The following is a 26,352-nucleotide window of genomic DNA, read 5'->3' as shown; positions in this document are numbered from 1 at the left end:
GGGTTACTATTGAGCCGCCAAAGGCCCGTACACGACTCATGTAACGACTACGTACTTACATCAGTAAGTAGTAACCGGGACCAACGGCTTAATGTGCCTTCCGAAGCACGGATCGTCTTACTTTCGGACAATCAGGTGATCAGCCTGTAATGTCCAAACACCAAGTGAGATCACAAAGTGATTTTGTGATATGGCCCCACCGGGATTCGAACCCGGGACCTCCGGATCGTGAGCCCAACGCTCAACTACTGGACCACGGAGGCCGTCGTTTATTTTTTACTAAAGGCGTTTGATTAAACTACAATTTTCAGCTGCTTAAGTCAACATATCGTCGCCTTATGCCGACAACAACACCTTTTTGTATGTGATTTTTGTTACCTTACCAAAAAACCTAACTAAAAACCTGCCAATAGAGAAGGTAAAAAATTGTAGTCTCGATTTTTAACCCGGAATTAAATTAGGTAATTGAAAGAAATTGAGGTTTTGCGGAATCACATCAGAAGTCGCATGGTTTTCTGTTTCATCATCTCCCTAGTAGTATCCCATTTTTCACAGGGTCCGCTTACCCAACCAGAAGATTTGACAGGTCCGGTTTTTTCCAGAAGCGACTGCCTGTCTGACCTTCCAACCCGCGAAGGGAAAACCAGTCCAATACAGGTTAGGTCACATATCTCCGAAAGTGCATTTCTCGAGAATGTCGGTTTCTTCACAATGATGAGCTTCTATGCTGTTCTGGGAGCATATAAAAAACATAGAACACGTTCAGCTGCTTCTCTTCCCGGGCATGTCGTAAAAACCGACAGAGGGATTGTGTCCTCTAACATGATGGATTAATGTTATGGGCGATAGGCTGATCCCTTATCACCATAAGGTTCATCATATGCATCTTTGGACTTCGTATCAACAGCGGCTGCAAGTTGTCTTTGATTACTTGTGGCTCTGCCCACCCCATTAGGGATTACGGGCGTGAGTTTATGTATGTATGTATGTATGTATGATAACATCACTTCCTTCACCGCAGAGCACGTGATAATCACTTATGATCTACACATAAATTCGAAAATCATTGGTATAGGCCTGTGCTGAGATTTGAACCTGCGACCTGAAATTGAGAGTCAAGCGTTCTACCAACTGGGCTACCACGGCTATCGGCATAGTTTTCTCTATAAGGTGACTATATAATTACATTATTTATGGCTGACTATCAGTACTTCCAATGCTTTGTGTTCGCTAAATTGAACACTTTACTAAAATAACTCTAGTTCAATTGTCGAAAACAAATCAATGAAACTTAATAAAAAACAAAGTAAATCTGGTGCATTTCATTCGTTCATTCTATTCGTTCACTGATTCCCAGCGAATGCGATCCAAAACATTGTACCGAATGAACGGTTTTAGTCCAAGTATTTTTAAATCTCTCGTATTTTTTAAATTGCAGCGCTACTATTGTTTGTTTAGTCACTTTTTTCTCACCCTTTGTCAGATGGATAACAGCTTTCGCTAATTGTTGGCGAGTCTCTCTCAGCATAGGTAAAAAGACTATTCAACGATAAAAAAACTTATTACTAATCCTTTGTGCGTGCATAACAGAAGACAACTATCGACCGCACTTGGCATTGAAGTCTCGTAATAATTTCTTTTGAGTGATCATAATCTGTTAGTCGTCAAATTTCACGACGACCTCGAGTTGAAGCGCAAATGAACGATTCTGCTTTCAGTCAGCTAAAACATTTTAATAGCCCTTTTTGTTCTTTGCTGTAGTCGGGTTTAACGCACAACGGTTTAGAGTCGAGTGAGAACTTGTTTCATAGTAACGTTCGGTATTCGATTAACCGTGTATTTTACCGTAAGACATTTTCGGTAAGTTAACTTTACAGTCGGTAATGTGACAGTAAGCGGCTACGCATTTAAGATCTACAGAAAATGGCTATTTTGCTATTCATAGTGCTCAGAGTTACTTTCTAAACGTTTTCAACTCTTGGACTATGGACGGCTTAGACTTTGTATGGATAAAAAGTCTCAAATAGTTTTGGCATAAAGGATTATAATTAAAACACATAATAGCGGATTCTTACCGCGTTTAAATAAGGGATATGAGACTCGCAATAGTGTCGAAATATCGGGAGTCTCATATCCCTGATTGAAACGCGGTAAGAACCCGTTATTATGTGTTTTAATTATGATAATAACCGCGTAAACTTAAAACAATGTATCGTCATCATCATTAGCAGTACGACGCCCACTGCTGGGCATAGGCCTCCCCCAAGGATCTCCACGACGATCGGTCCTGCGCTGCCCGCATCCAGCGTCTTCGAATTCACGTTTGGATCGTAAATGATTATCACGTGCTCAGCGGTGAAGGATAACATCGTGAAGAAACCCACATTCCCGAGAAATGCACTTTCCGAGGTATGTGACAATATAGGTTATATTGGGCTGGTTATCTCTTCGCGGGTTGGAAGGTCAAACTGGCAGTTGTTTCTGTAAAAAAACTGGAGCTGTCAAATCTTCAGGTTAAGTAAGCGGACCCTGTATAAAACGGGATAACGCTAGAGAGTTGATGATGACTGAATTTCCAAAAAGCGCTTACGTGGTTTTCGTTATAAACAAACATTTCTATTCCTAACCCCACACTCTTTAAGCAAAATTAAGTCTTCTATTTTATTATAATAACAATTATGACAGTTATTTGATCTCATAACCTCAAAGATTGTCCAATCAACCTAAAGGATTCGATATAGCACACCATTATTAAAACTTATTACGCCATTTGGCACACTGGCCGCTAAAATACAAAATGGCGGACAAAAAGGTGTTCTACACATTACGACCTATTATCTACATGTTGGAAAAAACATCACAAATTGCTTCATTGCCAGCAATGAAGTGTTTTTTTTTTTCATATTGAAGTTATTACGGACCCTGTATTTACGCTGAAGGATATTGGAATAACAGGAAAGTTGATTTTGCAATGTACCAAATTTGATGCCTGGGCTCTATAAAAATAAATAAATAAATAAATAAAAAGACATATCGAAGAAATTCATGAAAAAAAGCAAAGTTGCTGTTTGACATTTATTGACATCTCGCAGTTACTTCTCTACGTGCAAATGTCTAATTGCAATATTGTTTTTTATATAGGCACTTCAATTGCTTTAATGAGACCGTTCTAGATCTCCAGATCGGATAAAATATAATCATCTTTGAGCTTGTAAATAATTGCTGAAATGATAGATATGGTATAGGCGATATGTTAGTTATCATTCATCAAGTGAGCTTCTATGCTGCAAATAAAAACACAGCACGATCAGCTACTTATCTTACCGAGCATGTCGTCAAACTGATGTGTTTCTTCACTAAAATACCAATGAATCTCATGTTCCTGAAATGCAAAATTGCAATTTGACATTTGCGCAATGCTAACAAATGTCAAAAACTAATATTGCATAGATGAATTGCTTCGATGTCGCCCTTTTTAACCCCCCTGGTATTGTTTTTGAATAGTAATAATAACTGCGTAAACCTCGAACTATGTTTATTTATTTTTTAATTCAAATGTGTGGCGTCACTTTTCCGTTTATTATTGTGGATAATGAATCTAATCCTATCCTCGTACGTATCTTAAAGTTTCGTATCCAAGTGTCTCCATCAATTTCAGATTGGCGAGGTTGCTCGTCATGGCAACCAACTTGATAGAAGTAGACCAAATACAATAAACTGAAACCTTAAATTTTCGACGTCCTAAATTCCAATTTCAGTTCCAAGTAATTTGAAAAACGTTTGTGGAAATTACGGAAACCATAAAATTGAGAAATTATTTCTCGTTTAGAATAAGTACTATAGAAATGAAGAATAAACACATTCCATGATTCCATTAAGTAACATAAAATCAATTTACGCTAGCTATCCGTACCGGGGTGAGCAGATCTTACTTTTTAAACAGGTGATTCAGCCTTCAATGTCCTAACCAAAAAATAAAGAATTATTTCGTCAATCTCCCCATTGGGATTCAAACCTGGATCTTTAAATCGTGAACCAAACGCTCTTAATACTACACCGCGACAGTTCGTATAAAGAATACATAAAACGAAACATCGCAATAGTTCAAAATCCAAACTGCGAACGCGGCCTAGCCAACATAACTAATTAAACCGAAGCTAACTTCACGCGGTTGCCTTCGCTTTTTGAATTTTATTTTTATTTTTATATTGGCAGCTCGGCAGGTGTGCGGGCTCCACACACCACATGCCATCGTCGCGTGAGCTTAATCGAACGCCGTGCGATCCTGCCGCAAATTGCAGTCGGGGAGTGTGGGGCGGCCTTTATTTACGCCGTCATTGGGATAACGATTCGATGTTTAAATTGTGAATGTTTATTTCCAATGTGGAATTTGTTGGCTTTTTAAAAGATATCCCAATAGGTTTTTGTGTTTTATTTTATCCATTGCGTTAAACAGAGATCACAAAGAGATAATTTTACGATCTCGACACACCGTTTTTGGTTATTCAACTTGCATCAAAATGTTTGCGACGACGATTTCATCGTGATCAATTTAAGAGCCACGCTCTTGTCGGTGTAGCATTTTCTATTCTTGTCTATCAAAGGCCAATTCGTTGACTTCTTTATAAGACACGACATTCGCTCTTCTTGGTCTTCCCTTTCTCCTTTTTCTTCTAGATAGAAGATATATAGAGAAGGGAAGATTCCCTTCTATGATGTTTTTAATCAATTCGTCGTGTCTTATTAAGCGTGTCATATTTATAGAACTTTCATGTATATTATTATAAGTCAAATTATACGTGTACTTTAATTTTATACTAAAATCCATAAAAAAGACATTCCACTCAGCATAAAAACAGCTAAGAAATCTGCTAACAAAGGGCTCTTAAGACTTGAATGCATTTACTAATAATGTCTTCAGAGTTGAATAGACGCTTCAAAGTTGGAAACAATCAGTTTTTTACTTGCAATTGTACCGGTAGAGTCCGTCTCGCTCCGTCGATTGGACTAGAAAGTTCGATTGACCCTATGCGAGCGATAACGCGAATAATCCGGCCTGGTGAACTCCCGCCAAGTACGTAAAAACGGTAGATGAAATCGAAATCGATAGTCAATACTTTATTACAAAAGGAACACACATACCGTGGCTGACTTTGCAAACTGACGTATCTGCAATTTTTTGCCAAAATAATTTGTCTCTTATTAACAATAGCAAAAGTTGCAAATCAGATTCGCCAAAAATTTAAGATATGAGACAAAAAGTCGGTGCGAGTGCAAATTGCTGTATATTAACAGAGATAATCTAAGGGAGGCTTTGCTGTCGAAAAACTATTGTCTTCATACATCGTCATAGATCGCAATTAGGTTGCCAACTGCAAATAAGTTTGCAATCGCAAAAACGTATGTTGTAAGGTTCCGAACCCCGAAAGAAAAAACGGGATCGTTATAGGATCACTTAGTTGTCCGTCTGTCTGTATGTCGTTAGTCCTTAGCCAGTTTTTACTCCATGACTGACCAGATGCTCGTAAGCAGCTGAACGCATTATACGAGATTGAGAACTCGCTAATCGCTTATCGTAGACAATGACACAGATACCTAGCCAGCCAAATCGTGAACTGACAGCAAAAAGTTTTTAATCCAATAAGTCAAGGTATCGTTTTTGCGAGCCTATTTTCACTTGTTTTTGTGCAGATTCTACTAAATAGGTATTAATCCGAATTCGTATTTAATCGACTTATTGTAAAAAAGTAATTTTATTAGACGTCTAAATAGAAGTCATCAAAAGCTTAATTGGAACTTGCGTTCGGCTGTATAGCTTCCCGGGCATGCGATAAAACATTACATATTTTATTGTAGACGTGAGTTATTTAAGATTCGCCGCATAGGGCATTCACTACTTGGCCTGACAAATGGAGAGCGCCGAAGGAAAAAAATAATCAACCCTAGTGGGCCGACAGCGAAAAACGCTGAATGAGGGAAATCGTCGACCACGCCAGCGTGGTCAATATCGGTCTACAGTCCTTCTGTTTTGGCGTCATAAAACCAAAACAGATGCTGCCTTTTCACCATGATGGGCTGGTTATACAAACATACAATAAAAACCTTGTAAGCGCCTTTTTCTAAAAACACATTGTAATGTACTTTTCTTCAACAAAAGCTCGATCATTCAACTTTGTTGCTGGTAAAAATTGAGACTTCTCACCTGGATTGAAACTAGCGTCTGTTGTAAAGTTTTGTGAACAAAAATCCATAGAGCAAATTCGACCTCCGCAGACCCAAAAGTCATACCCGAATGTGATTTAGAAAAAGTGCGTTGACAAGAGGGGTTAAAGGGGGGTCAAGGGGGGCTATTTGACATTTGTTTCCATTGCGCACTTGCTTTTATACGCGTAACAGTAACTGCAATATGGCTTTTTTTAGTTGAATTGCTTCGAAGTCGCCTTTTCAACCCCCAAGGTTTACGTTTTTTAAGATAATGTTTTGGGCAATGGGCTGATCATCTGCAGTATTTTTTATTACAAGAAGGGAGTTAGAATATAATAATCCTCCGTTTTGCTTCGCCGTGGTAAAAACTTGATTATCTATCGTCACGGTAAAGCTACCGTCACTTATCAAGCGACAAGTGCAAATCATAATCTCAGTTATTTTTTTCGAGTTTGGTGTAGGTATTGATAAGTGTCATTGAACTTCGTTTTGTGAGTCGGAATTTATCACTAATTTAAGAGCCACGCTCTTTTAGGTGTAGCATTCAACTCCATGCTAGAAACCACTGCCCTAATTTTCCCTAAAAGTAAGTAAGTAAGTATTTTTAGGGAAAATTAGGGCAGTGGTTTCTCTCTTGCCTTCCGCCTAATTAGTCATTATCAGTAATACAGTTATTATATATTTTTTAACATAGTTTTAATATTGTTTTTAATATCTCCACCACCAAACCAGATTCATTTCTCACCACCAGTCGAGACCCGTCCACGCTCCTTATTTATCCGGCCAAGTATTTAATGCCATCTGATGCAACCTACAGTATGTTATGTAAAAAAAAAGCAAAATGTTCCCATTTCAATTTTGGAAGGAAACTTCTTTAATTTCTGTCTGGTTGTTTCTCCACGAATTTCGAGTGGAGCAGCTTAGTGAAGTAACCCTCTGAAGATTTTTGCTTTCATGTTATACTTTTTTCTATTTTTTCCATAAATATTCCAACGCATGGTCACCCCACTCGAAGCATATGCGTCTCAGATTCACTGTTGAAAACCATATAAAATAAAAACACCGTGTTCTCTTACCACAAATTTGGGTTAATGATGGAATTATCAGTGTAATGTAATTTGGTAACCGCACCGATATGGTGTAGAGTACTGGTAGCAGTGGTCTCACTCTTTGTAGCTTCCTTTGTAAGGTCTTTGTGCCTTTTTACTTTTGTTATACTAAAGAATTATGAATCTCCATTTACACACTAATTTAAGAGCCACGCTTTTGTCGGTGTAGCATTCTCCATGCTACTTTTTAAGGAAAAATAGACCAATAATTAAAGCACATTATAACGGGTTCTTACCGCGTTTAAATGGGGATATGAGACTCCCGATATTTCAACACTCCACTTCAATCTCATCAGTCATCCCGTGATCATGGCACTTGCAACAGTGTCGAAATATCGGGAGCCTCATATCCCCATTTAAACGCGGTAAGAACCCGTTATAATGTGCTTTAATTATGATAATAACCGCGTAAACTTAAAACAATGTATAAAAATAGAGCAGTAGTGCGGCACGCTGGGCGGTGAGGGTATGGTATCCCGACGTGCCGGCAGAGTAGGGGAATGATTGGTGATGACGATGATAAAGTAGAAGCAACAGCAAGCAGGAATATATACAGTTTATTAAAAACACTTCACAAACAGGATAGGAATATACATAGCTCACAATATACACACTTCACAAAAGAATCAAGAGTTAGAGGGCACGGCCCTAAACAGGATAATATACTTGTTGTTTTTATGAAGGTCGGGGATGCAGTGAGTCAAAAAAAGTGTAAAATGAAAGGAAATGCGGAATGGAATGAGAATTTCGTAATTTAAAATGATGATGGTCAGAACAAAAGGCCAGTATGTGCAGAGTTTGTACTCTGCTACAGTAGTTTCCCTCTTGCCTTACGCCCCGCAGTACTCTGTCTGGCGCGACTGTGATGGCGCCCAGAGTAATCTATTTTAAAGCCGTACCTACTAGGACTCCTGTCCTCCGCCTCTGAATAGTACTGATAGTTGCTGCTACCCTCTGTCAGGTTCCAGGTTACAGTCCCTGTGACTCGCCAATCTCCATTACAAGCTTTAAGATAACTATATAAGTAACAAGTAGCAATAAGGCCGCCTATTGTACTAATTCTATTTCTCTTTTGTTTTGTATTTTGTTTTTTCCTTTTTGTGCAATAAAGTATTTGTTATGTTATGTTAAGTAAGTACTTACTAATGTATTCAAGTTACTATAATCCCAACAGCCAAACCGAGCAATTCGGTATGTAAGAAAAAATCCACGCTTAATTCTAAAACCAATTCGGAATTTCGTCATAATTAGCCTTATTACTCTTTATTCAGCCGGAAAATCAGACGAATTATTTTAAGTAGCCTGTTTATTAAATGCCGTTGCCAAATGCTTTCAGAATAAATAAAATTTAATTTAATCTGTGGTCATCACTAGGCTAAGGTCTGCGCTGTAAACACACTTAATATTTATGAAGTAACTCAAATAATCATCCATCACTAACCGCTATCATATTTATTAGAAGCATTGACCTATAATATATTAGTAACACATTGGTGCTAATTCCTGTAGACACCATCTAACTTAAAGTTATACCTATCATTTTCTTACCCGCCGAAAAGGAAAGGGACGAATGATTGACAGCTGTTAATTTTAAAAAGAATGAGTAACCCGGGCGAATTAAATAGGTATAGGTATGCAAACCGTTTGGCGTGTGTTGTCAACTTCATTCTGTCGGGTAATAACCCGACATTTGGCTAATAAGCCAATTTAATTTTTTTCGAGAGTTGTTTTAGATTTGTGCCTAAACTTGACCTGTGTTCCATAAATGTTATGCCTATCGATTACCCGTCTCTTTCATTTTAGGCGGATAAGAAAATAGTATTACTTAAAATAAACTTTAGATGGTGTATACGGGAATCAGCTCCATTAGAATCGTAAACTGTTGTAATACAATTAAAGAAATGAGAAATTAACAAAATTTTATTTATATAATCTATCTTATTTGGCCTGCGTACTTTTAGGGATCGGCCACAGTTTTCCCGCATTACCCTAAGAAAACGTCAATATTACATTCTTAATACAAACTAAGCAAAGGTAAACGCGTCATTCAGCCTACTTTAACAGTTTTTTTTATGTAAAAATATATTTTTATAAACGATGCTAAATTTACCACCATACGGTTCTACAATTCCATTTTATCCTATACTTACTTACCTTAGAATCACCGCTATGAACCAGTTTCCACCGGTTACGAAATAACATGGCCGACTTAAAGATGTATCTTTATTGGTGTTATATATTGCCTAGTTGTACGGTTATTCTGCTCGTCGAAATGTTCCTAGTTTGATTCCTGGTTAGGCAATCATAAGTTAACTCTGCTTATTCATGATTTATTTATCAGTTTAACACACAGTTGGACAGGGAAGTTAAAAGGCCATATTAAGGTAATTCATCTAAAAAGCAATATTGCTATTTGTCAATTTCTTGACATTGCGCACTTAGTTTTATATGCGCAAATGTGAATTATTAAATATCACTTTGTATTAACAGTAGCTGCAAGTTGTCCGTGATTACTTGTGGCGCTACCCACCCCAATAAGGATTACGGGCGTGAGTTTATGTATGTATTTATAAAGAACGCTTTGTTACTTAAGAATGTTATCAAACAACAAAAGCGAATACCCTGAATGTTCCATCTGTCCTAATTAGTCTTGCGGCAATAAAAATAATGTTGCTATCGTAAAACCGAGATTAAAGACGTCTCACTTTAATCTTGTTGTAAAAAAGCATTATTACCCACTCTTAATACCGGTTGGAGTTACGATCAGTTTGTCTGGCCAAGTAGTGCGCAGCGGTCGTCCGTAATAGGCTGGGCAGAGCCACAAGCGATCAGAGGGGTTAAAAAGGCCACATTGGTTAGTGATTATTTAAAAGATCTGAATGCATGGGATTAACTGTCTGAGAACTGATATTAGGCACCTAAATTACTCAATCGTATAACAATATTTTATGTTTATATTATTTAAAAGAATGTCTAGGTCCCTGTGCCGAGGTTTTTCTAGCAGCTTCTTTTCCCCGACTATACAGATTGTGAGAAGCTGCAGTAGTTTTAGGCGGATGAGACGTTCGTTATGTAAAAATTGACGATTCAAAGTGTAACTATGTTACCAATAAAGATATTTTTGAATTTGATTTTGAATTGAAGCAATTCATCTAAAAACCAATATTGCTATTTGACATTTGCTGGCATTGCAATATTGAAGGATTTAATCAGTCACAAGGAAAAATTCACATAGAGAAAATTAATTCGAAAGAAAATCTGACTCGAACGGGACTTGAACACAGCTCTTGTCAAGCCGAGCTAGCGTGTTAACTGACACTACCGGTGACGATACATAGAATGAAGAATTTCGCATGGACAGGAGGAGGACCCGGTGGTGTAAAGGTTGACACGCTCGTCCCGTCTTGACAAGAGCTGTTCAAGTCCCTGTTGCTGTTCAAGGGTTCAAGTCCCGTCCGAGTCAGATTTTTTTAATTTAATTTTCTCATTGCAATATTGATTATAAGTTTTAAATGAATTGCCTTTTTAGACACTCAACTTGAAACGTACTTGCAAAATTAAAGAAATTTTCACAAAACAGTACGCGAGTCTATATTATTATAAAAAAGTCTAATTGGTTAATTACGAAAAGTAACATAAAAACTGCCACAACCTTTGAACAGTTCTTTTGACGTCTTTTTTTATTTCCAAGATCATTTCAGACGCCACTTGTTTAAAGAATTTGATTAAGATAGTAGGCCAAGACTTATTTGTAATAAAAAAGCTACAAGAAAAAAAAATCCAAGTTCGTTGGACTTGTGAGCGGGGGGGATCCGTACCTTTATTTTTTTCTTTTGATGTTGATTTTAAGCATGTACGATGAGTTTTTTTTTATTATTTGCCAGTAAATTTCCTGTCATAATTACATATTTTGTGATTTCAGTCAGCTACCTATTATCAAAACATAACAGCCTCCGTGGTCTAGTGGTTAGAGCGTTAGGCTCACGATCTGGAGTTCCGGGTTCGATTCCCGATGGGGACATTGTCGAAATCACTTTGTGAGACTGTCCTTTGTTTGGTAAGGACTTTGGTCTCGGCTATTAGCTGTAAAAACATGTCCACCAACCCGCAGTGGAGCAGCGTGGTGGAGTATGCTCCATATCCCCTCCGGTTGATTGAGAGGATTATTTAAACAATAATACTACGTAAAAAGAACACTGTTCCCCCCAGAGACTAGAGTTGTGACAATCATTAGCATAGTGATGTATGTAGGAAAGTGAGTAGAAAGTAAGAAATTAATAATACTATGAGGATTTGGTTGTTTATGGCATGAATTTAGGATGGTTAAGAATGGAATGGAAGGAAGTTTAAAAAATATAAGGTGGTCGTCTATGATTCGTTTTATCGTCGGAATGTAAGGGACATATTATGGTTTTTTGAAATGTTTATAACATCCCACATGTATCTGTCCAGATTTCGCCGAACAATTATTTTCTGTCTAACACTATGAAACTTTTTTTGTTTTTTTTTTGACGTGACTTATTGTAGATTTGCCGCAGATGGCATTAACTACTTGGCCGGACAAATGGGCATCGCTGAAGGCTCTCAAAACTATGAAACTAGGGAACCCTAAATAAAAGAAAAAAATAATTAGAATAACTTCTATTTGACTTTGACATAGATGGTATTTGTGAATCATTTGTGAGTTGAGACGAATCAAGAATCTTTTTTGTTAATTTGTGACTTTCCATAACCATTTTTTGCTCGTTTTTTTTATTAATGTACATTAATAAATATAATGAAGATATCATGTTTATATCGGATAGACAGAGCCACTAGTCACCACAGAGGACAATTTGCAGATTTACTAACCTGATTCTTCTTTTGTGTAGGTTGTGAGATCGATAACCAACCTCAACAACCCTGGTATCAGGGTTACTGCAGGGCCGCCAAAGGCCCCAGCCAGGCGTCATACAAAATGTTTTTTGTGATATGTCCCCGCCGGGATTTGAACCCGGGACTTCCGTATTGCGAGCGTAAGCCTCAACCAGGCGGGCTTCTTACTTGATAATGAAGTCCTAAGATCTTCATCTATCATGTGGGTTGTGATGTGAATTACCAACCTCATCCCAATAACCCTGGCGTCGGGGTTATTATTGATTCGTCAAAGGCTCCTGACATGGTTCATATAACGACTACTTACTTACATCACTAAGTAGTAGCCGTTGGGCTTAACGTGCCTTCCGAAGCACGGAGCATCTTACTTTTTGGACAATCAGGTGATCAGCCTTAAAGTCCTAAGATGGATACACTGAACTGGATAGTGGCAGGTTAGCTTTCATGGAAAATTGATATTTTTGTTTTTCCTTCTGTTTAAAACGAGTCACAATAAACCTTTTCTTTCTTTCATTACATTAATGTTTCTTTGTTTATCTTTTTCAGGTAAGTCTCTACTAGTCAGTAATATATCGTCCGGCGGTAAGTAATTACCCGACATACACAACCATACATACACATATACACACACACACACACACACACACACATACATACATACTACCAGGGAGTGCTGAGGGCTTTCACTCGGTAAGTTAGGTTAATCAGAGGTTCCTCAAAGTTGCAGCAAAAATGATTTTTTTTCACATGTCTTATTACTGCAGCATTCACTACCTGGCCGTAAAAAAAATAGTAATTTATTTATTTATTTGTATTGTTGCTAATGTTTTAAAAAAAATCTATGTTTTATTTGTGTATAATAAAGTATTTTCGATTTGACTCTTCAGCATTGCAATACAAAACCAATTCGCTATACAGATTACCTACAAATATACAAAGATAAAAAAATATAAATTTCAATATTAAACTGACGAATTACAATGAGCGATCCTCTTAAAAAAAAATTTGAGTGCTTCTTTTTTTTCATGAAAGGAATTCCATATAAATTGTATTAAGCAAGCCACTTTTTTTGACAAAAAAAAACGTAGGTATTTTCTCAGCACAAAGGCACTTCTATCGCGTGGGTTGTGAGGTGGATTACCAACCTCATCAACCCTGGTGTCAGGGTTATTATTGAGCCGCCAAAAGCCTCATGTCTTGTAACGACTACTTACTTATATCAATAAGTAGTCACCATAGAGGACAACTTGTACCTTTACCAATCTGATTATTCTTCTCTCGTGTGGGTTGTGAGATCGATGGCCGACCCCATCAACCCTGACAGGGTTATTGCAGAGCCGCCAAAGGCCCCTGAACAATTTAGAACTAATACCACTTTTAAGGTACCAACTGACTCATATTACCATTTTATAGTTTATCATATCCACTTGACATAAGACTATTACAATAGCAATAAGTATCTAAGATTACAAAATTTTCCTGTAGCCAAAGGTTGCCTGGAAGAAATTGCTGCATGAGCAATAAGGCCTCCTGTTGCTTTTCTGTATTATATGTTGTCCTTATCTCTGTATTTTGTGTCTATTATGCTCAATAAAGTATTTTATCTATCTGTTTGCAAGTTGTCACTTGAAGATTTGCAATTCTGCCCACCCCTATAGTATTACGGGCGTGAAGTATACCTGTCTGTCTAGAATAACAAACATGTCTGTCTATACTGAATTCCTATCGCTTATTTCAGACAAATAACCATTAGATACTCTCTTCTTCTATCGTGTGGGTTGTGAGATGGATTACCAACCTCAGCAACCCTGGTGTCAGGGTTATTATTGAGCCGCCAAAGGCCTCCGACGTGACTGAAGTAACGACTACAGTCATGAGCAATATAATATGCCCACTTTAGGACTCTGTCGCACTAACATATTAGACATTTAGTGAGACTTACAGTTCAATTTGTCAAAAAAGTTAATGTGACATGGTACCAAAGTGTATACATATTGATGCTCGTGACCGTACATGATACTTGAGTAAATAGTAACCGGGACCAACGGCTTTACGTGCCTTCCGGATCACAAAGCACAGATGCTCGGATTTCTTATTTAGTCTATGACATTGGTATTATTTTAAGTATTTCAACTCAACGAATTGGCCTCGTCGACGCAGTTATACGATTTCACACTTTTTCCGTGAAAACCTAGCTGCATGTAAATTTAAGTCAATTTACATTTTTTTTTTCCGTTAACGAATCGCTTTGTAGTACATCAATCCATGTCGTACGGTGGTTACCTAAAAATAAAGGAAAAAATATGCCTCTAGTCAACGATATTTTTTTAACACTTTTTTGAGTTGTTTGTTATGGTAATTTCAGAACGCAAATAGTTATTTCGAATATTAAGCTCTAGTATTGAAAGAACTGAGTTAGGAGTATAGAAACAATGCGTTTCGCTGCTTAACGAACACTCCCGTAGGAATTTCGAGGAATGTTTTTTTCTTCTTTCATGCCTTTTAGAGCGCGATTGTCTCGTAGTCGGGTTTTACTTTTCACACATTTTTTTTATCACCTTCTTTTTAGTCATTTGTGAAACAGTCCTTACTATTTGCCATCTAAAACCTACATGAAACCACAACAGAAACGAAGCCACGAAATGGAGCAAAATTTTTCAAACGACGAAAATTGCACTAAATTTCTCTCGCTATAAATAAACTAGCTTTTTCTGTTTGTCTCTGTGTGAATATGCGGACACGCCCAGTGGCCCATATAGCTTCTTGAATTTAGAATTTTCCTTATATGTAGTGCTAAATAAGCACACACACGCACACACACACACACACGCACGCACGCACGCACGCACGCACGCACGCACGCCCGCATGTACCTTAACGAGTTAGGTAAAGCCATGGATGGATATTTGAGTACACATACATCACATCACTAATTTAAGAGCCACGCTCTTGTCGGTGTAGCATTCTCCTAACTCTCCATATGGTTTTTTTTACACATACATACATAATATAAATGGACTCACGCCCGTAATCCCTAATGGGCTGGGCAGAGACATAACTATTCAAAAACATCTAGCAGACACTGTTGATATGGAGTCCCAAAATGGATATGATAAACCTTATGGTGACAAGAGATCTCAGCCTGAAGAGATATAAGTTAGCTTTTTCTTTTTTGACGTAACTTATTGTAGATTTGCCGCAGATGGCATTAACTACTTGGCCGGACAAATGGAGAGCGCTGAAGGCTCTCACCCGGTACAACGTTTAAGAAAACAGACCTGAGGGTGCCTAGTTGTACGCGAACCTCGGCTCAGGGCGTCGTCTGAGAGAATAATATTTGAAAGAATTAATCAGCCCTAGTGGGTGGATAGCGATAAGCGCTGATTGAGGGAAAAGAAACATCCCGAAGCGTAGTAATAAGCACCAACTCTGTAGAACCGAATAAAAAAAACACAATAGCAGGTAGCAGGAACCCCGGGCCGGCTAATTGAATATCACCAAATATAACGCTGATTCTGTTATTTAGTATTTGATAATAATAGTTGTAAGTATAACGGCCTCCGTGGTGCAGTGGTTGAGCGTTGGGCTCACGATCCGGAGGTCCCGAGTTCGAATCCCGGTGGGGACATATTACGAAAAAGTCACTTTGCGATTCCTAGTTTGGTTAGGAAAGTAAGATGATCCGTGCTTCGAAGGCACGTTAAGCTGTTGGTCCCGGTCACTACTTACTGATGTAAGTAATCGTTACATGAGCCATGTCAGGGGCCTTTGGCGGCTCAGTAATAACCCTGATACCAGGGTTGATGAGGTTGGTAACTCACCTCATAACCCACACGATAGATAAAGATAAAGATAATTTATTTGCTTAAACATGAGTAATATAAATACAGATGACAGTGTTCACATTATAAGTTCTTCATGTTTGCCTTGCGGCGCACAAAATTTTAAGTACCTAGTATATTATCTATATAAATACATGCATCATGAAAAATACGACAATAGGTAAATGGAAACAGTTATTAAGCATTAATTGCAGAATAAAATTTATGATTTTTTACATGACAAATTACAAGATTTTTATTAAAAAGAAGAAGACGTGCTTGGTTATCGGGCTTGCATTGTAGTGTAACAGGTTCGAATCTCGGGTCGGGCTCTAAATCACTGTATTCGCCTTTATGAGTTTGAATTCATGTTTCGATCATAGACAAATAATATCACGGTGCAGGAAAACATCGTGAGGAAGGTCATATTCCCGAGAAATGCGTTTCGAAGTTATATGACATAACCTGTATTGGAATCGTTTTCACTTTGGAAGGTTAAGGCATACAATTGCGGATCTGCCAAATCTTCAGGGTAGGTAAGTGGACCTTGTGTAAAGAGAATAATTGTTACTTGAAGTCTTGCTACGGGTTTGGGTGTGCTTTGGTTGACTTTTAGGATGCCTACTCGGAATGATAAACAGCTTAACACATTCTCTGTTTTCCTTTACTTCCCAAAGCCCCAACTAAACAAATACTAAACCACAGACAAATAGGAAAGTAAAAAAAATATTTAAATAGCGAAGATACTAAATTCCTTCTTCCAATAGGCTAGTTTCCAACTAGTCAAATCAGTTACTTTTTACTAAACGTCAAAACACGAAATTACTATGGAATTTGTATGAAAAAGCACTCTGTGACGTCATAGAAAAACGTGACAAAATGTCGGACTTATTATTACGTTTTTCTTGATTAAAATTCATAAATAAGTTTAATAGAAAAAAGAAAATGTTTTTCGTTAGTTTTAGACGTGTCTTTATTTAGTAATCAGAATTTCATAATTTATCTTGAACCTAGTACACGACCCAATTCTGTTCTGCCAGTCAAGTGTTTTTTTTTCAAAATGGCGTCTATGGGTATTCCGCCATCTTTGAAATGGTTGACTTTACACTTATCACCAGATAATCTAATGGAAATAAATCAGCTAACTGTCTCTTAGCAAATATATCGTCTAAAACTTTGTCCTTTTTAAATTCTTGTAAAAACTATCGGTTACATAGTTTTCTATGTCTACCCAGAAAACAACTACCAACTTTTAAACGTCACTTGAGATTTAAACTTTTTACGAATTCTCAACTTTAATATCTAAATAATAACATCGTGAAAGGTTTTTGTAAGCGGAATAAAGGTATTTCGGCCAAAAAAATTTGGTCAAACCCCTAATGGTTATTTCCAACGGCCTTTTTGTTTTTCGTATGGGATCCGATAGATTGTGTTTTCGGTTTTTTTTTTTCGGCTACGTAGGGGGTGGATTTTGTAATGTTTTTAATGTGTCGGCTCGCTTCGCGTCGAAAGTGAGACGTAATTTGCTTCGACTCAAGTTCCCAAGATCGTTTTGGTTTATTTACACCTTTATGGTTTCCTTTCTAATAGTTTTATGGTTCTTTATGATACCCTCCATAGACCTGGGTTCGGTTCCCGGGGGCTCTGTCAATAATCGCTTCTTGTAACTGCCCCTAGGTTAGTTTGCATATTACAGGCAAAATCAGCTGATTGTCGAAAAACAAGATGATAACATGTTTAGAGATCACTTTAATCCTAAATTATCTATTTTTATCTGAGTTATTGCAGATTTGTATTTGTCATATGGCATGAACTACTAGGCCGGACAAATGAGGTGCGCTGAGGGCTCCCACCTGATATATCCTAAACTATCCTAACCACGCAATGAACAGTCTAAACAGCGAATCCAAAATATCCAACTCGAAAGCCAAACGAAAATTTCACTTCGTATCAAAAGTCTCAAAAAATCTTCAGATTACATTATTGAACGCTCTGCCTACCTCATTACGGATTGCGAGCGTGAATTTATAACAGATTATAGATAATAAATTGCGAGTAACAGAGTAAGGTCGCGATAACTGACCCTAAAATTGAAAGTTCACTTGATGAAAACTGGTAACCTTTATTAAAACCTTGCTTAACTGTAATTTGACATCAAGGCTAAATGATTTCACGGATATTAATATAAATTTCGTAACAGCTATAGCACTTTTAAATGCTTCTAATTAATCAACTGTTATATTGCAAAATTAACTCATCAATCATATTATTTCAATGTAAAATTCATTCACGAACCCGCAGTGGGGCAGCGTGGTGGAGTATGCTCCATCCCCCCCTCCTGTTGACTGAGGGGAGGCCCGTGCCCAGTTATGTTATGTTTGATTACATAATTCCTATTGATTCTGGATGTCCAACAGTGTTCTTTTTTAACCCATTTCAAAAAAATATCTAATTGTAGATCATCTTGCGATGGATGTACCTCTGACTACCCCGATTGGGATATAGAGCTTATCTTGTATATGGCGTTAAAAATTTGGCCGGACAAACGGGGAGCGCTAAGGGCTTTTACCCGGTACCAAAATTTCCCTGTTCAAAGGACGGCAAAAATTTCCCGGTACCACCAACAGGTCTGACGGTACCCGGATTTTGCGAGGATTATATTTGAAAGAATTAACAAAGTCTAACGGGTGATGGCTCTAAGCGCTGAATGATGGAGATTGTCGACCACGCCGGCGGGGTTGGTATCGGGGTCCGGAATGTTTGCTGTCGCGAGCTGATTGACCGCCTCTATGTAAATCAGTGGCGGAATTGGTTTTGTGGGGTTTTTATTGTACCAATATTTTTTGTATTCTTATGAAAAAAAAAAACATTCTAAAAAAAAGACAAAAAAACAAACATAAACAAAAAAAAACATAAACATAAACAAACAAAAAAAAATAAACAAAAAAAAACATAAACATTAAAAAACATTTTTTTTATGAAAAATAAACATTTTACTTTTAAAGAAATCTAGAAACCCAGCCCTGAAACCGTGAGCCCTGTGAAAAACGGGATAATGACTTTTAAAGTAGTCTTCTGATACTTGTCGCCCTGTCTACCTTATTAGAGAGTATGAGCGTGAAGTTATGTACGTATGTATGTATGTTAATATTACGAATGAGTACGTAATGTCAGTCAGAATATTTCAATTGTACAATTACGTAACAGGTAGAGGTATGAACTCGTGCGTGATAGATAGTCTCGTGGTAACAGTCCGAGTTTTATAATCAGAAGGTCAAAGGTTCGAATTTCAATTTCAAACATATCTGTCAACTGAAATTACTGGTACGGGTGAGGAGCTCAGTGGCGAAAAAAAAAATTATAAAAAATAAATACAACAGTATTTACCTACGTATAAATGCAACGCACTGACGGCTCGATCATCTGCGGTGTCGTCCGGAATAAAAGGACCTCGCTCAGCATAAGCCGCGGCTAGTATTTCAATTATTTTAAGTCCTACCCTAGTTTGGTTAGGACATTGCAGGCTGATCACCCGATAGTCCGAAAGTAACATGATCCGTGCCTCGGAGGGCACGGTAAGCAGTAAGTAGGTTTAAAGGGTAAATAAAGCTTTTACTGTTTATCAATGTTTGGATTCCAATCTTGGAATAAACAATACTATTTACTTACCTACTTACCTAAGTATGGAAGGAACACTCCGCTCCAACGATTGATGAATGTGGAGGAAGCAAGAGAATTGTGTCATGATCGAAGCAAATGGAATTCCATAGTCTCTGCTTACCCCGGAGAGAAATAGGCGTGAGTTTATGTGTGTATGTGTAATTCTGACAAGCTGTCACCATACTGACTTTGCTTCTATTGAAAAAGCATTCGAATTTTAAAAAAGATTGCAATTAATTAATAAAACAGAAAAAATACACTCGATGTTGGGTTTGTTAGTCAAATTAAAAAATTGGGATTCTACATTCCAAATTTCCATCCATCCATTTCCCATATTTGCATTCGAATAGCAAATACTTTAAATTTTAAAACGAACGCAATCGAAATTTCGAAATATGAATAGCTCTGGTTCAAACGAACTCCGAAATAATATCAGTAACTGGCCATTGAACGCGTTTACCTGTTTTTTTTTTTTAAACGAACCAGAAAGAGAAGGAACACAAAGATTTTATAAGTACCAAAACTGTGAAGCGAGCTCAGGTAGATGATACTGTTATGGTTAGGTACCTACCTACGTTTCTAACTCATATTATAAGCTTAGGAGTAGACTCGCTAGTTTCCTACTTATAAAATAAATTGCATTTAATAAAAGTTATTTTTAGAAAATGTTTAAATACCTTCTTAATGTTTTATTTTTACTCATATAATCCTATACTTCCTTTTTACGAGCATGGAATGAAGAATAGAATAACAGCCATTCCGAGAATTTTAATCGAGAAGAATATAGCGAGTAATAACAATTACTAACAAATGTTGTGTTGTGCCTATTTAAGCGGGCAGTCACTATTTCGGCTCCCCTACCCATGTTTATGTGAAAACGCAACAGCGAAGGAGGGCGACGCCACCGACAATGCACGACTGTCTATCTGGTTATATTAACCTGCCGAGTTGGGGATACGCCGGATTATTGTAAATTAGGTGTTCAAGTGCGCCTCTCCATTTCGGTCGGCGAGCAATTCGAGCGTGGACGGTGTGGCAACCATGCGCGGCGCATTCTTCACCAATCAGGGCCAACTTCACGCCAGTTGCGTCCCGGCCGCCGCCGACGACGGACCTGTGTCGGTCGCTGCTCCGAAACTATCGAACAATACAACAGTTAAGTGATTCAAAATTCGAATCCGGAACAGAAACAAAGTTTTCATTTCAAAATAGTGATGGGATGTGCCAAGGATTGTGATGCCATTGTGGATTGCTTGCGATGACCGAAACTTTAAGTTGATTGAAAAAAGTTGTCCGAATGCACTCAGTGTTACAAAAAATATGTGGTGGTAGTGCTGGGCCGATGTCGACGCGTGCCCGAATTCGTGTAGTTAGTGATGTGCTGTGATATGAAATATCGGCGATATCGATGATCGTCCCCCGTGATATATTTAGTTTATTAGTTACCAAAGATTCCTGATGATCTTGTACATTAGTTTGTGTTTCATATTGGTAGTTTTAGGTAAGTGTTTAAACTCCTTTATTTTATCCTAAAAAAATCATAGGAATTTAAAAACTATAGGAATAGTGGTACATTTTTACAAGGTACGTTACAGATAAGCAAAACCGTTATTTAGTTAGCTAATTATAAATTAACTGTTTATTTAGGGCCAAAGGTTATCTGCGAAGATTTATTATTGAGACGAACTCCTCATTTGCTCAGAGCAATTTGCGATAGCGTAATGGGGTCGAATTGCGAACGTAAATTAACATGAAGATGCACTTAAGAGTAAATAACTTCATTAATTATGAAAAAACTGGCTCTTGACAATAAAATAAAGCTTAAATGGAGGTTATAGGAGAGAAAGAAGCAAAAACTCTCTTGTATATTTAAAAAAATAACGTAAAATTTTGATTTCATTAAGTATGTACCTACAGCTCTACTCATAATTATATAAATTTAGCAGCTTTACATTCAAAATCACAAGGAATCTTCTAAATTTTAAATGAAGTAGATATAACAATAAACAAAAGATATTCAAACTTCATGACAAAAGAGACGAAACTTCAAAAAGATTGTAAAAGTAAGGACTTAAACGCTCAACGCTTTGTAAAGGCAGTGCAAAAGAAAAAATACAAAGTCGTCAAAGAGATGTTACTTAGTTGAGTTCCAACAGTAAAACTAAGCTGTGGGCGTGCAATAAAAAAATCAATAAAAGCTAATAAAATCATCCACATAAATAAAATCTACATAAAAGGGAAAGCAGTCATAACATAGAGTATTGTTGTGGAAGCTAATAAAGGAACGAGAAAAGGAAAATAAATGATAGAGGCTTAGAACACGGAATTATAAAAAATATATATTTTTCATTGAGATCAGAAAATGACAGTTATAATGAAACAAATTGACATGGAAATTTAGATCCACATGTATTCGGTGAAAATAAAATGTGTAAATACGTTATTATGGCACTCAAAACTAGGAATAACTATTATATTAACCATTCTTCGTGTAGAACGTAAATTCTAACAAATTTTACTACTACTTTGACTTATCTGAACTCATGTCGACGAAGTAACTGTACATTAAAAGCACCTGGATAATATCATATCTCGAAAAGTGGGAGTTACTTTGTAAGGCAGTCCAAAATGAGAATCATTACCCCGAGTAATTTCTTGCATATAGCTGTTATATGAGCATGTGTTTGAGACAGTAAGATTTATAAATATAATTCATCAAAGTGGGATCGAATAGACTAAATAACATAAGAATTCATTAAAGACAGATAGATATCTAATTCTAACGAAATCTCAATAGACGTCAAGACCAACACAATTTTTATAGAAATATCTATCATTTAGGAATGCTATTTTTATACACCTAACCTGAAGTTATTAACAGGTGCGGCTTTTTGTATACCAAACTAGTCCAATTATATACTATATAACCTTCATAACTTAGCTAAAAATAAAATAAGAAGAAAGTACATAGGTACGTATTAGTATAAACAATATTAATCCCATAATTTCTAGTCTAGTAGTCGTCTCAACCCACACAAATTCCGGTGAAGTTTTAATACTACTTCCAGACGTCTTCTGTGTCAATTAGTACATTATTATGGACAATATGTCACAGATTTAAAGACCACACATGGTGGTAGATAGAAATAAATAAAACGGACCGATGAAGAATTTAGTTTCGGGGTATTTTGAGGTGAAACTGATATTAAAGGGAATAGGAGTCCGAAGTCAAAATCCTTTTGGTTGATTTGTGTCTGCCGTACACTTGTAAGATCGGGAATATAATCTATAGTGGACGTAGTATTTTTAGCTCTATATATTTTGTGTGATAAACGTGATGAAAATAAAAAGACACATACTTTAGATGTAGCAAAAAGATTAGAACGTAGACATCAAAGAATAATCTTCACCCAGATCTAACAAAACCTAAAAAAAAATTTTGACGATGCAAAACCGCGTTAGTGTGACAGTTAAACCGAAAAAGCTATAGAAAACCGGTTCTTAAAGCTGAAACTTAACAAGAACTTGAAATATACTTGGCTATTAACAACTACAAGAAGATAAGGATCAACAAAATCGATATATAAATCAATCTACATGATTTATTATAGCGTTTAAAATAACCTGTTATCGATTTTTTTAAAGATTTTTATCAAGGCCGACTTAATATGGAAAAAAGCTACATCGGATCCGCCCGATCGGAAATTAAAATGACGTAAATGACCCATGAAAAAATAAATCGATTTTTCGTTTGGTAATTTTTTCACATCACTAGGATGTGAAATAGGGTAAATGTGCAAATAGTGGACCTATATTAAAAATAGCATTAAATTTCTGTTATATTTATTCTATTCTCAAATTATTCTTGCTGTGCGACTTTTGAAATAAAATAACAATCTGTCTCGTGTCTTAAATTTTTTACATACCTAAAACATATTTTTATGACAGCATTCAGAAAATGGAAATAGGATTGCCATTAAGGTTTATCTGAGAGAGAAAACTGTTATACCTACTTAACAATATCGGGGTTTTAGACACAACATTAGGTATGCATGATCAAAACTTTATACACGGGTAGGGTAAACAGGCAAAGTAACCAATTCATATAATCTAACAACAATTTCAAACATAAAATTCCCAGACAACTTTTTTAACCCTAAAACGTACGCTTAAATAATAAATAACGTTACTTTCAAAGTGAATTATTATTACAAAGCAACAAAATAGGAGGAAAGATATATAATTTGATAACACACACGGTACGAAAGTAAAACATAAGTTTTAATGGTCTTGCTTCTTTACGCTTGTTAGTGAGAGAAAATATGTTTGGGCACTTTTCCTTTTATTATTGTTTATTTCTTTTTCTATGTGTTTATTGGATTTTTTTACATCTAATAGTGTCAGAAAGGTCTTGCTCGGTAGTGGGTCGCCGTGATAATAATACTTAATTATAATATTACAACGTTACGAAACAGTTTAATTCATAGTTTCACTGCTTGATTTTATAATGGCATCGAGTTCGATTTCAGACTATTTTTTTCTATATCAAACACGTTTTTTTTATTCGCTTATACCATCAATTGATCCACAGTTACTATTCCAGTGTAACCATTAGTGTAACAGTGTCATTAAATTATACCTATCTAGTTTGACAAAACTGTCTCATGATTCACTTTTAAATTAGTTTTCCATTAAAAATACGCGTAATGTATTATTTTGAATGGAATTGTAACAAATGTAGTTCGTTTAGAAAAAAAAGCTTAACGAAAAACATATTAAAAATTAGGTACAAAACAGACCAGCTAAAGAACTAGTTACTTTCATTCTCATTTCACATATTGTGCTTAATGCCAAAATATATATTAAGCATTAAATAAATAAATATATAGCATTAATTTAATGCCGAAAAGGCGTAACAAAAATCGTCATCTAATCCATTACTGTTTACCGGACTGCTATTTTTGGATACATTCGAAAAAAGCTCCCTTTATTCCCTCAATATATCCAATTATGTTACCGAATATACGGTAAAAGAAAATAACATTATATTCGACTAACAGAGTCAATTATATTCTCGAGGCTCTTCGGTAAATGATAATTTTTATTCTATTTAAGTATTGTATTGTTTTTATTACAATAAATAATAAAAATACAATTAATAATGTGTATAGGCCGTGTCGAACTTTGCTATATGAAAGTTCTTTTGAAAATGAACCTTTATTTTTAATTTATTAAAGCTTCAAACAACTTATCCTTCAATTTGTTCTATTGAAACTTCCGGTTTATTTCTTATTCGGAAATTATTTCTTGTAAATAAAAAAGCTAAAACATCAATGAATAGCAAGTGCACGATTCTGCAATTTTTTTTTGCAAATTATACAATTTTTTTTCTTATTTTATGTTATAAATTGCAATAGAATAAATAATTCCCATAACCTAACTATAGCAAGCTATTGTCAACAATCAATCTCTTCCGAGCAATGAAATGTGTAGGATCTCGAATTTGTACCTAATATTTTCAATGATCCAGAATATTTTTTAGAAAGTAGACGTTTGTACGTCGAAACCGAATTAAACGAGACGTGACTTAGTTGCACGATCTAGTCTTTATAGAGCCTTTTTTTCTTTTTTTTTGAGAGCCAGAGAGTCTCTAGAGAATGTCAATAGTGTTTTTTTTTTTACTTTGTAGACGACCTCTGTGGTTTGACAGATATATACTTTGACCAAAGGATCATCATCTTCTAGCGTTATCCAGTTTTAACGGATTCCGTTTGACCAAGGAATAACCAGGTTAATTTTGAGAATACGAGAAAATTCTATGGAATTTATATGGATTATTTTTTACCTTTAATTTCGTTTTTAAAATTCTTTTATAAAAAAAAAAACATTTTTGATTGGAACGAGAATATATCAGTACTCAAAATTTTAATTAGGTAACGTACAGGTTTTCAACTAAAACAAAAATACAAAAAAAAAGTATATTTTGTACCAAAGTGAGATTTTTTAACAATATTTATTTAGTTAATCATGTTTAAAAAGAAATATTTATCATTTTAATTTTGTATCAAAGAAAAAATATTTTATATTTTAGATAATGTTTAAGTTCATAACTGTTAATTAAATGATACTTAATCTTATTAGAAACTATTAAATTATTTCAAAGGTATATTCGTGTGCTTGAATTAAGAACACTGTTATGGTTTTAATTAATATTGACGAGTACATAACACGTATTCATTAATAAAATTATTATCACCATTTGGTTAATTTCTCCAGATTCCAAATACAAATTGAATTGTAAAGTTTATTTATAATGTCTGTAGACTAGTAATTATGATGATTGAATACTTGTTCTATCGTACACACGCCTATTTCCCCATAAACCCCGACTATGTTTTCCGACATTTTCACGTTTTGGATAGAAAAAGAAGTAGGTAAAGTCGGTTGAGGCATTATTTCAAATCGATTCATATTATTAATACTCGAAAAGTACGACTATTTTCTAGTAGGTAGTTTCTTATGTGTGATACTGTCAAGCCCGATAGAGATCACAAGCGTGATTCGTTAATCTTGACACGCGTAAGCGTTAAAAGTATAAAAAAGAAAAAAATATATACTTAACTACAACTATGAAATCTGTAGTTAATGAAACAAACTCATAAGATAAAAAAATAATACGCGTA

At 36.0% G+C, this 26,352-nt stretch overlaps 1 protein-coding gene across 7 annotated transcripts in view; it reads left to right on the top strand.

Moving 5' to 3' along the window:
- LOC126377827 (uncharacterized) overlaps positions 1-26,352 on the top strand; it is an 848,135-nt gene that overhangs the window by 772,932 nt on the left and 48,851 nt on the right. For 2 of the 7 annotated variants that reach the window (XM_050025760.1, XM_050025759.1), the window contains exon 1: positions 20,768-21,170. The exons of the other annotated variants lie outside the window; for them this stretch is intronic. In XM_050025760.1, coding sequence (XP_049881717.1) covers positions 21,128-21,170 — 43 coding nt within the window. In that variant the 5' untranslated portion in view covers positions 20,768-21,127. Of the gene's footprint in view, positions 1-20,767; positions 21,171-26,352 lie in introns of those variants that run through there. 7 annotated transcript variants of the gene reach the window in all.

This window comes from Pectinophora gossypiella, chromosome 24 (assembly GCF_024362695.1).
Source record: "Pectinophora gossypiella chromosome 24, ilPecGoss1.1, whole genome shotgun sequence".
Taxonomy (NCBI): domain Eukaryota; kingdom Metazoa; phylum Arthropoda; class Insecta; order Lepidoptera; family Gelechiidae; genus Pectinophora; species Pectinophora gossypiella.
This window is presented reverse-complemented; position numbering and strand designations above follow the sequence as displayed.